At 40.7% G+C, this 19,340-nt stretch overlaps 1 protein-coding gene across 4 annotated transcripts in view; it reads left to right on the forward strand.

The window, feature by feature from the left end:
• Positions 1-18,729, forward strand: part of LOC115493600 (uncharacterized) — a 29,086-nt gene extending 10,357 nt beyond the window's left edge. For 3 of the 4 annotated variants that reach the window (XM_030264135.4, XM_072925247.1, XM_072925245.1), the window contains 6 exons: positions 508-673; positions 2,413-2,514; positions 3,057-4,815; positions 7,654-7,776; positions 9,103-9,283; positions 11,978-18,729. In XM_030264135.4, the coding sequence (XP_030119995.4) occupies positions 528-673; positions 2,413-2,514; positions 3,057-4,815; positions 7,654-7,776; positions 9,103-9,283; positions 11,978-12,219 (2,553 nt within the window). In that variant the 5' untranslated portion in view covers positions 508-527 and the 3' untranslated portion in view covers positions 12,220-18,729. Of the gene's footprint in view, positions 1-151; positions 275-507; positions 674-2,412; positions 2,515-3,056; positions 4,816-7,653; positions 7,777-9,102; positions 9,284-11,977 lie in introns of all 4 variants that reach the window. The other variant, XM_072925246.1, reaches the window with a different exon arrangement.
• The last annotated feature ends 611 nt before the right edge of the window (positions 18,730-19,340 follow it).

The raw sequence follows: 19,340 nt of genomic DNA on the forward strand, positions 1-19,340 counted from the left end.
TTATCTGTGATGTTCCTTTCTGCAGCAGTATTGGGTTACTTTTCTTTACCCACCTTTTGCTCTGTGGAGTTTCCAGGTGCCCTTCCCTCCTTCCCTGGAATATTTTGGTGGATTTTGGGGTGTAACAGGGATGGTGGCTCCTGTTTTCCAGAGGGGATGTGTTTGCCTGGGACAGGTGCATTCCCAGTCTCACAGAGCAGGAGGTTCTGAGCTGTGACCGCGCCACTCCAACACCTAAAATGTGAAACCTGTGGAGAATTCCTATTACTGTGCAGTAAGTCAGCTGTGATATTTGAATATTTATTTTTAGAAGACAGATTTGGGTTGATTTAAGGCAAGGGAGGGAGCATGATTTAGACTTGATCCTTTTGTCGTGGCTACGTTACACGCTGCTGAAAAATTCATTTAGCTCAGGAAACAAAAGCAAAGCTTTGCTTCGCTGCCTCTACTGCTCACTAGATGAACATCTAATATTAAAAAACATTTTTTTTTCTCTATTCCATGCAGGTGAATAGCAGGAACAAACCATGGACACTCAGTTGTTCTCCCCATTACTGGGAGCAGTCCCCAGTCCCCCCACGCCCCCTGAGCCCTCCCAGCTGTGCAGGGACTGGCCAGGATGTGCTGAGGATTTTGGAGCCCAAACTGCCTTCCAGGAGTGCCCAAAACAAAGGTATCAGCATCCTTGCTGTGGCCTTGGGGCTTCTGGGTCACTGGGGTTTTTGTATTATAGAATAAATTCTGCTTTTTTTTTTTTTTTTTTTTTTGAGAGTTTCAGGCTTTTCAGGTTGTCTTTGCTCGGTGGGGGTTATCACTGAGGTTGTGAAGAAAAGATGTGTGGGGGTTTTCTTTTTTCCATCCTAAAGCTAAGTGATGATGGCAGAATATTGCCTTTTTTTGGAGGGAATTGGGTGATAGAGACTGACACAGCAGCTTCTGAGGAGAAAATGGTCTTTTAATGATAATTTCTAATACCTTACTGATTTTTTTCTATCACTTGCTTAATAAGACAAAATCTGAGGTGGGGTGAAAGTGGAGTCCACTGGCTCTCAAGGTGCTAAAAAGGTAACAGTTAAAGAAGATAATGGATTGCAAAAAAACCTTAATTTTTTTTTTGCTGGTTTCAGTGGGAAGTGTCAGAGTGATGTTTGGTTTTGAATAAAAGATCACACAGCTTTGGTGTCAGCTGTAAGAGTTAATTGTAAGCAAGAGGTGGCAATTTGCTAATTTAAATATACAGTATTTTCTTAAAACAGCCTTTGGATTATTGCAAATAGCTTTAAAAAGCCAAAAAGTTATGGAATTAGGGTTAATCCATGTCTACACCCATTCTGAGTCTGTGGATATTCAAAATTCCTCCCTAAAAAAAAAAAAAGAAAAGAAAAAACTGCTGTTTGACCAAGACACAGAAAATATCTGATTATCAAATATCAGTTCTGCATTCACAAAACATTCTCAAGAGTCTTTGCACTTCTGTGCATCCCAAATTAAATCCAGGTCCCACAGAGAGGAGACTGAGCAGTCACGGGGTAAATCAGGGACTGAGTTAGAAGTGAGACTGGGGTGAGGTCTGAAAAGCCAGCAGGGTGTGATTTTCACTGATTTCACAGTGGCAAGAGATGAAAAAGGTGAATTTTATAAGAGTTTGTCCCACATTTTATGGTCTCTGTTAATCAGCAAAGTCAGTGAGTGATTTTATGGCAGCCAAGGTGAGGTGGGACCAGGAAATCTCAGAGATGCTGAAAGGAATCGAGGTGGGGAGGGAATTTTATTGGAGCAAAACCTGAGGATAGAGGGAAGGAGAGCTTTATAATTAACTTGTGAGGAAGAGTCAGCAGTCATTACAAACAACTCCATAAAAATCTAATTCTGCACCTGAAGTAAAAAGTTGGGTTTGCTTACAAATTGTTGAAAACCTTGGGTGTTCACCAGAAATATTGATTAAAATTTTGACATGTCCAAAAGGGGATTAAAAAGTTGTTCAACTTAAATATATATAACTTACATATACATTATTTTTTTGTTGAGATTAACATAATATGTTTTGAATTATTTGGCAGTAGGGAAATTAGGGTGCTCCAGCCTTTGAGAATATTGATCCTAGTTATGCTCTAAACAAGACAGTCAAGGTTTGCCCATTAAACAGTTTTGTTTCTTGGAAAGAGAGGAAAATTTTTGCTGCTTAGAAAGTCTCTGGTGAAACAAGAAGGAAAATAATTCTGCATCATTTGGGCTCTAGAATTCACAAATGCAGGAAGGGATTTCTGTAGAGGGATGCTGAGGATACATTAAATTCAGAACAACTAAAAAATGTGGCTAAAATAAAGGTTTGATCTTCTTTTTGTCTGTTTTGTTTAGGAGAAAAAGACTTACTTAAAACTTTTACTTTGTTTTTTTCTTTATTTTCTTCAGGGCACCAATAAATCTTTCTTACACTGGCAGTGGCCCTGATGTGTTTGGGTTGGTGTCGAGCATTTTAGAGGAGCCAAACAAGCCAGAGCCAGCTACAGATTGGTAAGTTTGTTCTGAGGGTTCTTCTAATTTTTGTGCTGGCTTTTATGCCCATTGTCACACAGATATGATACACATTTTTAATTATTTCAGAGTTGAGTAATGGCAGCCTTTTAAATCCCCTTAAAATATGGAAGTGTCTTTACTTCATTTGTCAGTAAAAAAAACAAACAAAAGAAACAACAATTAAATTAAAAATGTAAATTTTTTAAAGTTTTCCATCAGCTTTACAGCATTTGGGGATAAAAAAAAAAAGATAATAATTTTAACCAGTAGGGAGTTGACTGAATACAGTGGAATCTGAGATATTTAATGAATCCAAATAAACTCTGCATTTCTGAAGGTGCAGAATAAAGAATGTGAGGTGATGAGATTTCACAGAGCATTTGCTCAGCTGCCATGGGAATATTCCTCCTGTTTTTGAGGAGAGCTGTGCATGGTTGGTCAATAATGTAACTCTGGGGAATTAGCATGATGTTTGTGAATTATTTTAAAGTAAGAAAGGTTTTAGATGCTGACAGGAGGTTGGTTTCACTCTGTTACAGGAATTCTCCAGCAAGATTCTTTCCCCCTGTGTGGGCACCCGATCTGGGCAGCACTGGGGAGTTCCCAGGGCTGCCAGCTCAGCACTGTGTCCAAAACAAGGATTTTCCCAACCTGCTGGGCTCCAGCTGCCATCAGGAGCCCCTGCAGGAGCCTCCCGAGGTGGAGATGCTGCACAGAGGGTTGGGAGACCTGCAGCTCCTCGAGTCTTGTCTCTCTCCCCGTGCTCACCCCAGCAATGCCCCGAGGAACCCCGAAAATTCCCCTTTGCAAGCCACAGCTCCCCAGGAAGGGTTTTCCTTCCCAAATGGGGGCTGGAACCAGCATTTGTGCTCTTACGACCACGGGAGGTTAAATGGAAGCTACGAAAAATGTGGGTCCAATTTTTGGCCTTTTTCTCCTCAGAGCGGGATGGAAGAGAGCCCCAGCGTTGAGAAGGAGTTTTGGGGAAGAGGAAAAGCTGTGAAAAATTATGCTCAAGGACAAACTCAGTATTCCCCCGATCTTTCCAATCAGCCTGGTGATAACTCTTGGGATAAAGTACACCGGGACAGCCACATGTCCTCTAAGAGATATGAGGACTTCCCAGCTGCCCACAAACTGCAGTCACCTGTCCATCCATCCCTTCATTTTTTCAATCCACCCCCTAAGGAAAATAATTTTTCTGCAGGAGCAGGCAGAAAACCCCAGGAAAGCCATGTGCAAAATGGCCATTGTGGCTTTACTTTAGGGGATGCTTTTAATAATAATAATAATAATAATGAGTGTGAAGTGAATATGGCACCTAAGGGAAGCTCTCCTCAAGCAGCTGAATGTGATTTATCTGTGCAAAATGGGAATTACTCCTCATACCAGGGGTGTGCATGGCTGGATGGGAACAGTCTGGCAGCTGTATCTGAAATTCCATGTGGAAAACAAATGGCAACGAGCCCCCAGTCCTCATCAGGGGTTTCCAGCATGTCTGGGGGCTCTCCCACCCACCAGCCTTTCACACTGCCCTCCTACTACTCCCAGCTCCTTCCTGCCCTCCCTGCCAAGAAAGATGAGAGGCTACAAACATCAAATGAAGTTTCCAGTCACTTGGGGGTTCCTCATTTCATCTCAGAGAGCCAGAAGCAGATGAGAAGATCCCAGGAGGATGCTGGAGTGAACAAGGAGGAGCAGTGCCACAAATTCCCTGTTTGTTTTTCACCCGACTGGCTCATGCAGCAGAAAGCTGCAGGGGAAGACCCTGCTGAGAAATGCCAGAGGTTCCCAAAAAGGCAGAGCCAGGAGAGTGGCAGTAAAGAGGACAGAAGAGGTGGAAGGAATTGGAGGCCTCATTTGGGATCTAGGGCCCCGAGCCGCCAGCCCTTCGACGTGTTCCCGACACAGCGCGAGCAGAACGGTGGCAGCTCCTCAGATCTCATCACTCCTTCTCCGCTCCCTTCTTTCCCCTTCGTGCCTGATTTTAAGCAAAATCCCAGCTTCCCTCCATTCAATCACCATCTGTTTTCATCAGCACATCCTTTCAATTTCCCTCCGCCGCCGTTTCCGCGCCCGGACCTTGTTGATCGTTTTCACTGTGATGACTTCAAGCCCTTGGGTCCCTTCGTGAGTGATCTCTTCCCTGGGGAAATCCCTGCGCCCTGCTTTGCCTTTCCAGCCCCATTTAACAAGTGCAGAGCCCCCAGGAGCCGCAGTGGCCCCGCCAGCGAGCTCAGCGCCCGGCTGGAGGAGTGCTACGAGCAGTGGGGAGCTATGGAGAAGGAGAGGAAGAAGGTAAAACACAGCTGGTGATGATTCCTGATAAAAACTTGGCTGGTTTTAAGAGAGAAAGATTTTATGGTGTTTCTTCTTTGGTTTGTTGGGGTATTTTTGGTCTTTTTTTTTTTTTTTTAATTTTGTTTTGGGATGTTGTTTGGTTTGGTTTGGGTTTTTGCAGTCACAGCTTTCTCCTCTTCTGTTTTATTTTTTTTTTCTTCTTGTAATAAATCTCTGGCTGTAGTAAAAAAGAAAATGAAATAACTAATCCTGGGCACCATCTGCAGAAAAAACCTAGAATATTTTTCTTGCTCCCAAAGAAAATTTCAGTTTTTGCTCTTCTCACTGCGGTCACTTTCCTGCTTCAGACTCACTCCCAGAACTGTTGTCATTATCACACTGATAACGAGGGTATTGCACTTGGGAATGAAAGCTCTGTGCTCTAAAGAAGCAGGAAGAGCTTTCCCAAGAGGAGTCAAATCCCTGAATAGGTCTCAGAAAATAAATTGCCCGTAATTCCTGGTTCTAATTATGCACTGGGTACTTGGTGACTTCCACATGGGAGAAGCCTCCTGGTCTCTGGATAAATGTGTGTGAGCAAAGTAGACCTGGAAAAGACCTTTTTCTTCCCATCATCAGCTGTGGGGCCCTGCTAAAGGACCTTTGGAATTGTGAATGGAGGTGCCTGTGTTGTTCTCTCATGGATGCCTTTAAGCAAGACTTCCCTCTGCCTGCCTGGCCTTCCAGGAATGCTCTGGAAGTGAGAAAGGGATGATTCTTACTCTGCTGTTTGTTTCCTCTTCTCAGGCAGGATTTGGGACACTTAAGTCATTTGCAAGGACCAAGTCATAGTTTTTGTTTCCTACTTTTTATTTCATCATGAAAGGAGGGTTGTTTGTCCTCATGCTTATTAATCAAAGGGGCTTAATTGTCCCCTTGTTCTGGTCCATTCCAAATGTTTCAGTTTTATCCCAGTAAGCCACATTCCTCAGGAGGGGATGACTGCAAGGAGAGAGGAACTCCCCCTGGAATTTGATTTAATTCTCTCTACCTTGTCTAATCACTCAGCTCTCTGAAGCCTGCTTTGGGGTCACAGCTTACCTTCTCCTTTCATAAACCCCACTTTTCCAGGGATCTCACATTTAAAGCATTTCCACAAGTTAGGAATTGTCTGCAGTATTAAATGTGCACATAGTTTAGTTAATTGTTTATTAACTGCAATTAATTACCTGGTGTCATTATATGAATCCATGACCTTTTCTCCATTCATTTTTTTTTCTGGATGACTTTCAGGCTCCTCAGATGATGAGTAGAGGTGGAGTCAGCTCTTGTAATCCATGTTAGGCCAGGGCAGGGACTTGATAATGTGGAAGTAAAGCAAAAAGAGAAGGACTTCACAGCATATTTTCAGTACAAATATGCACAGTGTGAATATGGACTTAGCCTTGCCTTGAACTGCACTGCAGCTCCTGAGCCCTCTCTCCTACATCCATGGTACCCTGGAGGAGGAATGAGATAAGCAATCTACTGCTAGCTGTGTCTTTTCTACTCAAGTGTAAGAATTTCCTACCCAGAAATAGGTTTGTGGTGTTTACTCACTATCTGTGTTAGACCCTGGCTAAGCCACTCTTTCTCAGTGGAAGTTTGGCTGTTGTGTTAAAGATTTTCTCTGTTAAAGAAAAATATCTTCTGGGTTAAAGAGCCGATATCAGTTTTTGTGAAATGTGGTTTCATCCTGATGAACTTGAGATGTGATTTATGCTGCTGCTATCACCTGGTTCTTGTTTTAAAGAATCATAATGCGTGACATTGGAGAGAAACAGTGAGAGGTCTTGAACTCTGAGGGAGAGCTGAATTAGAGAAATATTCCTGCAAGGAAGCTGGAGAGGGACTTTTGACAAGGGCATGTAGTGGTAGGTCAAAGGGAATGACTTCAAACCAAAAGAGGGCAGGGTTAGGTTAGATTTGGGAAGAAATTTTTGCTGTGAGGGTGGTGAGACCCTGGCACAGGTTGCCCAGAGCAGCTGTGGCTGCCCCTGGATCCCTGGAAGTGTCCAGGGCCAGGCTGGATGGGGCTTGGAGCAACCTGGAAGTTCCAGGTCCTTTCCCAACCCAAATCAGACTGTTGCAAATCCATGTCCAGGCAGTTTGGAATTAAACCATCTGAGGTTTAGCTTCTTCCTGACGGAAAAAGGAAGGATTTGTTCCCTGTGAGGGTGGGCAGGTCCTGGCACAGGGTGCCCAAAGCAGCTGTGGCTGCCCCTGGATCCCTGGCAGTGCCCAAGGCCAGGTTGGACACTGGGGCTTGGAGCAACCTGGGTTGGTGGAAGGTGTTCATGGCAGGGGATGGAATAAAATGAGCTTTGAGTTCCGTTCCTGTCGCTGTCGAGGCAGGACGGGAATGAGAAGACTCTGACTCATAAGGTTCTGAGAGTAAAACTCCAATTTATTCAAAACACCCCGCTCTTTTATACAGAGCTTTGTGAGGACCAACTCCATTGGTCCTGAAGTGAAAACAACTCACACCACTGGTGCAGAGTGCTTGACGCACAGTGATACAACTTAACTATAAACAATGTGAACAGCAAGAGAGATAAAGAATTATTTACATTTTTTCCAACTCTTTCCCAGGCTTCTGCCTGGCTAGAAACTCTGTTTCTCTCTTTGACTGAATCTGAGACCCACACCTTCCAACCCAAACCATTCTGGGATCCTACGATAGTGGGGAATGTTTTTCTGTCAACGCACTGAAGTTGATTGTGCGCTCACTCCCGATCCACCTGAAAATTCCAAACAGCGCCAGAACCAGATTGTACCGATTTCAGCCACCTCACTGACAAGCTCTTTCCCCTGCAGGCTGAGGCCGACCTCGCGAGGCACTTCCCAGGGCAGCACATCTCCAGCCCCGTGTCGCGGCTCCCCGCGCGCCCGGCCTGCGTGGATCGCCTGATCGCCGACCAGCGCCGCGAGCACGCCCGGGTACGCCCGTGGGGCTGCAATTCCACATTCTGGGATTTTTGTCTGTTTGTTCATCACTCCTCAGTGGGTTTGGTGCTTTGTCCTGGTTCTCTTGGGTAGCTGGAACTGAAGAGGTGAACTTTAGGGTGGTTTTTTTGTCGCTATAGGGCACGTGAAAGCACGACGCGAGCCGCTGTTATTGCAAAGGTGAAAAAGAGGAAATTTATTTTTGTACTCCAGCATTTATACTTTTCCAAAGTATAAATGTTAATATATTACTATTCCAAAGTTATTAATTTTATTCCAAAGTTATTAATATTAATATATGTTAATATAGCAATATTCCAAAGTATAAATGTATAAATAAAAACTATATTGGAGGGTGAATGTGCCACCTCTCCAATGACATTGGACAAACTACCAGTACATCAAATTTCTCCCCCTCTATGAAGGAATGCAAAACAATATGTTGTTTACAGAAAGTTCTCTAACAGAATATAAACTCAGAAAGCTTTAGAAAATCCTAAGTATCAGAGCAACAGTTTGTTTTTTTTTTTGGATGGAGTGGTATGTTATCATTTTAAATTGATGATAATGAGAGGTTAGCTTCTTGGAATTATTGGTAGAGAGGGGAGTCTAGGTTGGAGGGGTGTCATGTTTTTGATTCCTTTACTGATTTTCTGTAGGTTATGAAGTAATCTCTAGGAGATAGCAGTCTTTTTGTGGATGGTGAATACAAGGCTCTTGTGTGATGTGATTTTTTTGTAATTGTTTTTTTACTATATTTTCAAGGTACTTAGGTTTTCCTTTGATAAACGTTATTGATTATTTTAAATAGGGTTATTAATTTTCTGGGGTAGCTTTAGAATGGTGGGTTTTGACATGGTTTCTACTAAAGATCTGCTTCACCATCTGAATCACCATCTCTGGATATGTTTAAAAAAAGACTTGGCACTTGGTGCTATAGTCTAGTTGTGGTGTTAGGGCATAGGCTGGACTTGATGATCTTAGAGGTCTCTTCCAACCTCATTATTCTGTGATTCTGTGATTCTAGTTTTTCTCCCCACTGGGATAGCACATCTTTTCTTTTATATGCTGAGAAGGTTCTGTATAATGAAGGGATGTGCTGTTGCTATTTGATCTTTGTGAGGGTATTTACTAAATTTGGGAGAGAGGGGGGATTGTGAGAAATAGTAAAGGTAAGAAGACTTTCAGAAAGCTGTGAGGCCTCAGAAACAGAAAGAGCAGAGAGCTTAGAGCTACCTGCAGCTGCAAAGTGTAAGAGCAGAAAAGTTGCAGTGGTGCAGCAAGCAAGGACACGAAACAATAACTTGAATTTTCTGCCAGGTGCTTGCACTGATAGGAAGAATGGAGAGGCTTTGTGGTGCTCCCCTGCACAGGAACATCTCCAGGGCCTTGGAGCTCCACCTGGAAGCCATCCAGGTGAGCCAGGCACGGCGGAACGATGCGATTGGGAATTCTGCCAACCCCCAGAGCCATGGGGGGCCACGCTACAACAACAAGAAAGGTAATTCTGCCTCTTCCTGCAGCCCTCAGAGCTTTTTTGGGGGTTTAATTGTGAGTGTGTTCCTCTTAGAAATGTAAATTTGCAATATGCAGCAATTGCTGTCACTTCAGCGAAAGGAGGTTTGCATATAGGCTCTTGTTGCTTTTTAAGACTTTAAATTGGGTTTGGTTTCTTTCTTTTGTTTTGCTGTTACTATTTTAAAAAATAGCTATTTTTTCCTCTTGACTAGGAGGCAACTGTAAGAGCTCCTCGGTGACATTATATAACCATAAGTGGTTGTCCTAAAAGCAAAAATGCACTCATTTTTAAAATGCACTCATTATTTCCTGGTATGGCTAAACTTCCTTTTCTCTTCAGCTTATAATAAAAAAATTGCCAGTGTTGTGCAAAACAATTGTTTGCCTTACCTAAATCACAAACCCACCAGGAATGACATTCCATGTTCCCCAAATTCTGTTGAAGTAAAGCCAGAATAACCTGGAGCAGCAGTAAATGTGGCAATTTATGGTTTGGGGTTAAAAATAATATTTTTTTTTTCTTCAGAAGCTATCTGTGTCTCAGAACAAAAGAGGAATTCACTCCTTAGTGCTGAAGTGGACAGTGAGTTTCCTTTGGCTGCGGAATAGCTCTTCTTGTGAGGGAAAGATAAACTGGAAAGAGAATCAAAATGTTTTGCTTTTCCAATTCAGGTTAAAAAATTAAAATATAAAATTAATCCAAAATGTCATGCCCTTAAAACAATAGCTCTGTCTGCAAATTGGCTTTTAAAATAACTCCTGAATCTTTGGTGTGACTTTTAAATCCAAGTGTGAGTCAGGAGTTGGAGAAGGAAGGTTCTTGGCCAGGCTGGAGAAGTAGGACACAGCAGTTAAGTGGATGATTACTGTTAGATTTAATGCCAGTACAGCATCTAAATATTGCCAGTACAGCATCTAAATATTGCCAATACTGTAAATAACAGCTCTGTCATCTGTTGTAATGAGTTATGGCTTCAGCAGGTCCTGGTCCATCCTGTTGAGTCACAGGTTTTGGTGAGACCCCCTCCAGAGGAGTGTAGGAGCAGCTTGGTCCACTTAGTCCCAGATTTCATCAACATTTCTGTCTGAAAGGTTGCAGTATTAGCAGATTTGGTTGGAAATGGGCTGGTTTGCAATCCCTGGCCTTGCAGGATTTGTAGTTGCAAATTAATCCCCTGTGGAGCTGCTTTAAGATTTCATTTCTGTATTTGACCAGATCTTTGTGCCTTTACTCACCCATCCAAAAATAAATGTTCTCTTCTTCCTGCAAAATCAAAAAACTGCCTGCAGCCTCAGCAGATGAGTTTGCCCAGTATCCACCAGCATTTTGGAGCCTTTTTCATAATTTTGGGTCCTTTTTGCACTGACAATTCATGTGAGATGTTGCAGCTGTTGTTACTGGTGCAGCTCAGCTGCTCCTTGAGCACAGCTTGCTCAGGGCTGTGAGTTGAACAAATTTATTTAATTTAAAAAAAAAATGTATTGGAGTTCTGGATGCTGGGAGTTTTAGACTTTCTGTGGTCAGGCACTGACCCCCAGGAGAACACTGCATTGACCTGAGGCCGTGGAGAAGCTTCCAAAATGGAATGGCAGAACTGGGATTGTGGGGGTGGAGTTTGAATAGAAGTGTGTGATATCACAGGGTGGGAAACTCAGAGTTTGAGGGTTTAGAATACAGGAATAGATATAAAGCAAGATGGAGGTTTAGGGTGGAGGCTGCTCCTCCTTCACCTTCTTCTCCATGGGTTTGGGTGATGTTTTGTAATTGGATATAAAAGTCTGCACTGCGGACTTCGAGGGATCAGTTATTGGGTTAAAAGAAAAAATAATTCAGGTGTCATCTCTTAATTGGACAGTTTAGCCTTTAAAAGACCTTGTAACAAGAGGTAGTTAGCCATTTTGTGCCTTGTTAATGAAGGACTGCAGAACTCACTGCTGTGAGACTGTAACATTGATAAGAAATAATGAACATCTAATTCTAAATGCGAGCTATGGTCCTGAGTGCCTTCAATCCCAGCCCTCACAGAGGCAGAAAGAGAAACCAAAAGCTGGCAGTAACGTTTCCAGGCTTGTGCAGTTGTGTATAATAGATATAATTTGCGCCATTTCTAATATGATATATGTGATATTGAATATTTGTTAGAGTATACACGTTTGTATTAGGAGTCCCCCCCACCCTCGCAGGCAAAACCTGGTGTATATTAGAACCTGATTTACAGGTAAAAGGATGTGGCTGGGCAGGGGATGGGCCATGGCTGGAGAGATACGGGGGGAACGACCCGAGATGGATCTCATGGAAATCCTCGGGCAGATCCATGTGAATGCAGCGTTCCTGTAAACTTCATCAAGCGATTCAACAACTCCGGACACCGAGTTGTTCTCCCTCATCACCAAAAAAGAAAATCTTATTTACATATGGACTCTGAATAGAAGAAAAGACTGATTGCTGAAATCTTGGCCTCAGGCAGAATTTTCCCTATAAAAACCACTTGTGCCAGGATGGAGGTGTGGGCATGGAGGAAAACCTCTGCTGAGGCTGACTCCTTGTTGCACACCCGGTGCCGACCCCGGGCTCGGCTGTCCTTTCCTTGTGGCTGGCTAGACAGAATTTGATTGCAAATAAATATTTTATTTTTTAATTTCTAACACAGTGACGTGTTTTTTGCTGTTGTTGCAGGTGTGCTGGCCCTGGCAGCTGCCCTGCGAGCCCTGGCTGGTGCCACGCGCCGCGCTCGCACCGCGCTCTGGTGCGCGCTGCAGCTGGCACTGCCAAAATCCCCTCCTGCTGCACCCAAAAATCAGCACCTTCTCCTGCAGGAGCTTTGTTCCTCGAGCACAAGCAGCCAGGGGAAAAGCAACGTGGAGCAGGAAAGCAGAGCAAGTGGAAAAGCTGAGGAAACGAGGAAGATTTTGGAATAATCGCCGATAATAAACGGAAAGCCGAGGATGGGGAGGGAAGGGCTCAGGTCCTGCCCAGCGCTGCGAGAGGTGGATTTCGTAGGGTGTCAGGAAGAGGTTAATTAAAAAAAAGGATTAATTAAGGTGCCTGGTCAGTGCTGCAGTTGTGGCACTGTGATTCTGGTGTGGTGAGACACGGCTTGTGGCGGTGTTGCTGCAGTTTCAGCATTGATGCTGAGAATTTTAATGTTCAGAGGAGCTGAACGAGAGCTGAGCTTCCCTCCTGTGCTTACCCAAAGCTCTGAGTCCACCAAGACCTGAGCAACCAGAGTCTGCTAGAACTTAAATCTCTTTTTTTTTGGTTAATGAGACCATTTAGGATACTTGAAGGTACTCGATAGTCCTTCAGGGTTTGTTTTATTTTTATTTTTTGCACCATGTGTAGTTCTTTTCAGAGCCAAAGTGATCACTGAGTAGTCTGCCCCCCATCACTGTGTCGGGAGCAATCCACGCTGCTGTGGTGGTGTTTTTTGGGACAGGTTGTCTCTGTTTGACAGGAATAATCAGTGTTCAGTGCTGATTTTGAGAGAGTTTTGTGCTCCCAGTTCAGTTCCCAGCAAAGCCAGTGTGAGCTGAGCTTTTCCATAGAATTGTCCACTTTGGTTTTTCCACTAAAAAAGTGGATTTTTGTAGCTTTGCAGTGTGAACTGTGTGGAAATGCACGTTAGCAGGTGACAGAAAACTTTCTCAGGATTAGAAATTAGATGTATTGATTCTTCAGTGGGTTTAAAACCAGTAACAATATAACATAGTATGCACTTAATTAAAAAAAAAAACTATTATTTGTTATTAATATATGTTCATGGTACTATAATTTTTTTCAGACACATTCCATATTTATTTTAATGTCTTCATTGAATGTTCATTGAAAAATCTATTTTAGTAATATGAAGTTAAATATTTTGCCAAATCTTCCAAATATTCATATTTAATTATTGACTCAGGAACTCTGTATATTATTATATAAATATACACGTGGTATATAGGGATTTTTTGGGAAAGGGATGTTTGCAAAATATTTACACAAAGCTAATTATTTACTAGGTTACCAAAGCTCTTTCACTGATTTTTTTTTTTGGTGTGGAAGGTTTAATATATTTAATTGCTTTTAATTAGTCTCCATTGTGTGGCTTAGACAATCAGAGTGTGGTCGTTCAGGGTGAAAACTAGTAAAGAATAATTAATTCAAGGTGTGATCTTAGGGCATTTAGGAATATTTGAATGCTTTAACAACTGTGTTACTGTTACACGATCTCCTAACATGTACTAATAATTAAGGTTCTTGAGTATCAGGATATTAATGATCAGCTTTGGAGAGCAGTTCTTGGGTTAGAAGTGAATTAAGTTGGGGATTTAAGCAAAACTGGAAGGACAAAAGTGAAGATTTTTATGTCGTGTGGTGTTTAGTGTCAAACTTGACATTTTTGTGGGTACTTATAGAGCTGTTCACATATATATTTGTACTTGCAAAATTGTTCCAAATGCAGTTGTGTAGTTGTGGATCCGTGGATGTTTCTAGAGCAGATTTTGTCTCAGTTGTGCCATCCTTAACTCCATTGAGACGTGGGAATTTGTAGCTGAAGTTTACCCAGGCCTCACTGTAATCCACTGAGTAAAATTTAAAAGCAAATGTGGACAGAAATCAGGTAATTACTATAGCAAAATTATGGTTTTTTCCCCCTAAAGAAAGTGAATTCCACTTAAAAATTATTAATTCACATAAAATTCCAAAATTATTAATTCCACATAAAATTCCACATAAAATATTATTTCAAACCTTAGCCTAAAAAACAGGCACCAGAGTTATTTTAGTGTGTTTTCTCTCTGTGTACGTGGAATTTATTTGCACAAACTAATTCCGGAAGGTTCAATCTGCATTTGTGAAACTGATAGTGCTCTACAGCTTAAAAGTGGAGTTTGCAGGATTTCAGCTCCTGGGTGATTTGGGGGTTTAATTAGCCAAATTAAAATTAATTTAGCATTGCTGTGCTGACAGAAAATCAGGATTTGAGAGTCTGGATCTTGGGGTTTTTTATGTTTACACAGCCAGGGTTGTTTTGTAGTGAATATTTAGGGTTTGATTGGTTCATATTGTACTGCTCTGTGTTAATTAATGATCCTAATTAATTAATCATTAACGTGCCTTTAACAATCTCATTTCTCCAGAGTGTTAAGAAGCTCTGTGGTCACTTCTGGTTCCAAGTCCAGTTTAGAAATACGTTTTAAAGGGTTACACGTGACTGCAATCAGCGCACACTTGTTAATTATGTTAATTGCACTCAGAGCTGATGAGGTTTGGGTTCCTTGAGGAGCTCTGTGCCTCTGGGATGTCCCCCTGGATCCTGTGCCAGGGTCAGGTCCTGCAAATGCTGCTCCTGTTTCACTTGGCCTCGCTCAGTTTGCTTCACAAAAACTCCAGGTCTTCAAGCAAAAATAAGTTTTTATTGACAAAAATAAGTTTTAATCATTTTTTTAGTGCCCTTTTCTTTAAAGGAGTTTGTTATGCACAGCGTCACACCTAGAATGAGTTGTGTCTTCAATTCCTAATTTCAGAATGCCCCACTTCTGTTGTTTTATTACAAAACCTTTTGCATTTTAAAGGGAAAAACCCTCACTTTATTTGGTAAAACAACACTTGGAGTTGCAGCAGCTCTGTCAGAACATAATTTTCACTGCCTCGTGTTCACTTTGGCAGCAAGGTACAAATTCTGCAAGTCTTGCACTTGAATTTTTGGTGTGAATAAGCACAAGTGTAATGCTTGTGGCTTTAGGGACTAATTGTATTCACATTTTACTGACTTCAGGGAAAGCAGAATTGAGGGTTTGGGTCACACTTAAGCCAAAGAGGTGGTTTTGGTTTGGAATTAGAGAGAAAAAAAAAATAATTCCCCCTTCCCTCCCTGTTTTGAGAAGCTATCAGGTAAAAAATTCAGTTTATTCCCTTTTCTTCCACCTCCACCCCTCCACTCAGCTTTCTTGAGATTTAATTGTTTGGGGTTTTTTTCCCTGTTTTGATTTTTACTTTTTGAATTTTTGGGGTGGGCTGAAGAAGGTGGCAGAGTTGTGAGCAGTCCTGGTGGCAGGGACACTGGATTGCTCCACTTTAAATAAATGGAATACTCAGTTGTCCCTTTTTGAGTCAGGATTATTATCAGGGTGCTTTTTGATAGTTGGTAGTGAAAGTTTAATGCTTTAAAATCCCAAATTGATAGTCCAGTACAATGTAGACTTAAGAATTACAATTATTTCTGTATTCTGTGTAAATAACTGAAGGTTTTTGATTATTCAACCTTATTAATTCCCAGAAGGGAGGACAGCAGCAGGGAAGAACTTTTTTTTTAACTTTATTTTTAACTCTTTGTTATTTTTATTTCTGGTTATAGGTTTTGCATCTCTGTTTTTCTGTGGGTCCCTCTGGCAGTTAAGCTGCTCTGATGCTATTTATATAAAACTAAAACTCAGAAATTGGTATTAATTTGTTATTTCCATTAGAGCAGCAGGCAGGGAGGTTATTTAAATTTTTAAGTTCATGCTGCTTGTCTTGCTGTGGCCTGTTCAGGAGTGGGTGACATTTAGTTCCCAAACTGCTGCTATTGCACTTTTATCCTTTCCAAACTCAATATTTTTATTTTGCTGCTGGAATTTACCACCACTCGCAGTATTTTTGTCTGTACCTGGGTGTGTGAAATTTGGAAATGATTTGCCTTAGTCAGAACTGCTGCTCTGGTTCATGGTATGGATATGTTATGGATATTTCTTTTGAAGGAAATCAGTGGTTTAAGGCGGATTATGTGAGTGAGAGGCTTTGCTGAGAAATTTCTGTTTTCAGAGAAGTGTGGGGATACCTCAGGTTTTTTCACTTTTCCAGAGGTGACCTGAAAAGGGCATTGTCTTTGATCTGCAGCCCTTTTTTTGGGGGGGGAATATAAAGGAGAATAATGGAGCTTCAAGCAGGAAGGAGCCCAAATTCCACTGGAGAATTTTCTTATTCTGCATTCCATGCTCAGGGAGGGTGTGAGGCACCAGGAATTTTGGCTTGAATAAGGATTATTTTCCCCTCTGGATGCTGTCAGGGTGCAGATTTTGGGCAGAGTTGGCTTCTCCTGCTCTGGAAGTTGGGTATTGGAATTTTTTTTTTTAATTTTTTTTTTTTTTTTTTGGGGCCCATTCTTTGTTTGAGAGCTGCAATTTTCACAAATGCTGCATGGTGGCACAGCCCAAAGCAGTGGGATTTGGGGATTTTTTTTCTTTTTGTCTTTATTTCTTGTGTTCTTTATAGCTTTGTTTCTGTCGTAGAGTACGTGCTCAAAACTAAATGTTAAATTCTTTATGGCCACAGGCTGCTACAGAGATATTTATTTATTTTTCCTAATGGAGTCGTTAAAGTGGAAAAACTTTGAGTTATTGATTATTTATTGTTTGTAGATGGAGCAGGAGCAGGGAGCACTTCACAGCAGTCACTATGAGGGCATTTGACGGTGGAATATATATTTTAATTATTATTTATGGATAATTGGCCTGCTGAAGAGCTGAGTGTGGTCCTGCTTCCATTGAAGCCACAGCTTTTAAGAGATTTCTGTCTTGATTTGGCTTTGTTGCTTTACCTTGAGATCAAGAACTCATTAAACATAAAGTCAATAATTCATCTTGGACATTTATAAAGAAACTGTGGAGGGATGAGCTCCCAGCTTCTTTTATAAGGATTCTTGCAATCAGCCTGGATAATTTTGATTTCTCCTAAAGCTGAGGAATGTACCTGCTGCAGGAACTTGGGGTTTCTGGGAATTTTTGAACCTCGTTTTCTTCTGTTCTGCTTTGAGGGAAATAGAGCCTTAACCATGCTGAGACCTTGATTTATTATTCCCTGTGCAGTTTGTCCATGGCAGTCACCAGCACTAATTTTTATTTTTTTTTTCTTTTTTTCCTTTTTTTTCTTTTTTTTCTTTTTTTTCTTTTTTCCTTTTTTTTTCTTACTTTTCTTTCTTTTTTCTTTTTTCTTTTTTCTTTCTTTTCTTTTTTCTTTTTTCCTTTTTCCTTTTTCCTTTTTCCTTTTTCCTTTTTCCTTTTTCCTTTTTCCTTTTTCCTTTTTTATATTTTCTTTTTTCTTTTTTTTTCTTGTTCTTGTTCTTTTTCTTTTTCCTTTTTTCGTTTTTCTTTTTTCTTTTTTCGTTTTTCTTTTTTCTTCTTTTCCTTTTCCCTTTTTCCTTTTTTCTCTTTTTTTCTCCTTTTTCTTTTTTTTCTGTTTTTCCTTGCTTGTTTTTCCTTGAGATGTCTGATTTTTATCTTTTTTTTTTTTTTGGTGGAGAACTGCTTTGTAATTTTCTAAAATAAAAGAATAACTTTGCCAAGCAAATTTATCAGTGATATAGAATGGAAGGTCCTTATTTTTCATTAGCAATACTGTAATCAAAGGTGCAAAATAATGTGCTTAATGTACATGTCTGTGCTGTTAGAGATTGAAAATATATTGGGTTAGGAACAACTTCTAAACAAATTGAGGAACTAGAGTTAAAAATCCTCTTTGCTTGTTGCCAAATGAGCTTTAAAAATGAAAATATTTGCATATAGTTTATTTAAAAAGTGCACTGGTTAGAGAGAAAATAAATCAGAGTAAAAATCATTGCTAGACAAAGAGTGCTTTGTTTTTTACTGAATAAAACTTGTTTATGCACAATAGTAACTTAATGAGCAGAGTTTTTTCACAGAATTAGTCTGTTTCCAATATATAGATGGGAAAAATAAGTTTCCTTTTATTTTTTATGACAGATATACAAAGATGAATAGTGTCTATATTTTAATAATGCTGTTTGGTGTCTGAAGTGTATCATTTGCCTGTATGGTCAAACTTATTTCCTTAAAATATCCCATTTTACACTGCTATTTCTGAAGGAGATTTTGGTTGGGCCCGACAGAAATACGTGAAATTATAACTTAGCTTAAAAAAGTGAAGTGTTGATTATGCAAGATTTTAATCATTAATCAATTTAGGCTTATTTCAGTGTTTCTGTAAAACAACTGTGGATGTTTGAACGCTGCAAAAATCTTACTTCTACCTCTTGTGTAACATCCTTAAAATTCCCCTTCACAGATGTACTCTGATGTACCACAGGGTGACGTGCACCTCAACTTGGGAATTTCATCTGCTTTTCCTTTTATTTTCTTTTTTTATTGTGGAACACCAGGATGCCTTGGTATGGGGTTTGTGTTACATGTGTGGGAGTCTTCACAAATAGGAGAATTCTGTTGTAAGTCATGGCCAGTGGAATTTTCTGGTATTTTCTATGTATGTGGTTTGATTCCTTTTATTTAAATAACCATCTTTGTTGTGTGGATGTCCCTAATAAATAGTGACAGCTTGTTTAGGTCAACTCACGCTGTTTCTCAGCTGCTGAATTTCAGTTTGGTAATTCTGCCTTGAGAGGACATGTTATGTGTTCATGACTCAAATTAAAATCCTTTGTGTTTTTTGTGGCTGGTTTTATTGCCTTAATTCTGTGGAAGAAGGGGGAGTTTGGGCAGTTGTTGAACTTGGGATCACACAGAAAATTCACATTTGCATCAGGTAGTTGAGAATAAAGGGAAGAGTTTAGTGAGGATTTCAAGGGATGTTGTGCGGGAATTGGGATGAGTTTGGCACTTTTCTCAAAATAAATTGACAAATGTCCCAGATCTGGTTTTGTTGGCAGAGATCTGAAGCACAAGTCAAGAATTGCACAGTTAACAACAGAATTTGGCTGGTTTGTCCTGTGGAATTGAGTGTGTTCAAAACCTTGACTGGGAAAAGTTCCTTGCTTTAGAGTTTTAAAATCTAAAAGCATTTTTTTCCTTTTCTGGTGACAGGCAGAAAAAATAATTGGTATGCTTGTTCTTCATTGGTGGAGAAGTTATAAAACAGTATAAAAGTTATAAAATGGTGCTTTGGATAACGTAAAGATGTAATTTTTAGATGTTTCCATCATCAGCTGAGCTGTACATGTCAAATATCCCAAATTATCCCTTCTGAGCAGGTTTCTATTGTTGTTGCTGATTGGACACGTGATTTATAAATGAGTTTTGGAGACACTGACAAGAAACCTCCTCTT

This window comes from Taeniopygia guttata, chromosome 2 (assembly GCF_048771995.1).
Source record: "Taeniopygia guttata chromosome 2, bTaeGut7.mat, whole genome shotgun sequence".
Lineage (NCBI taxonomy): Eukaryota > Metazoa > Chordata > Aves > Passeriformes > Estrildidae > Taeniopygia > Taeniopygia guttata.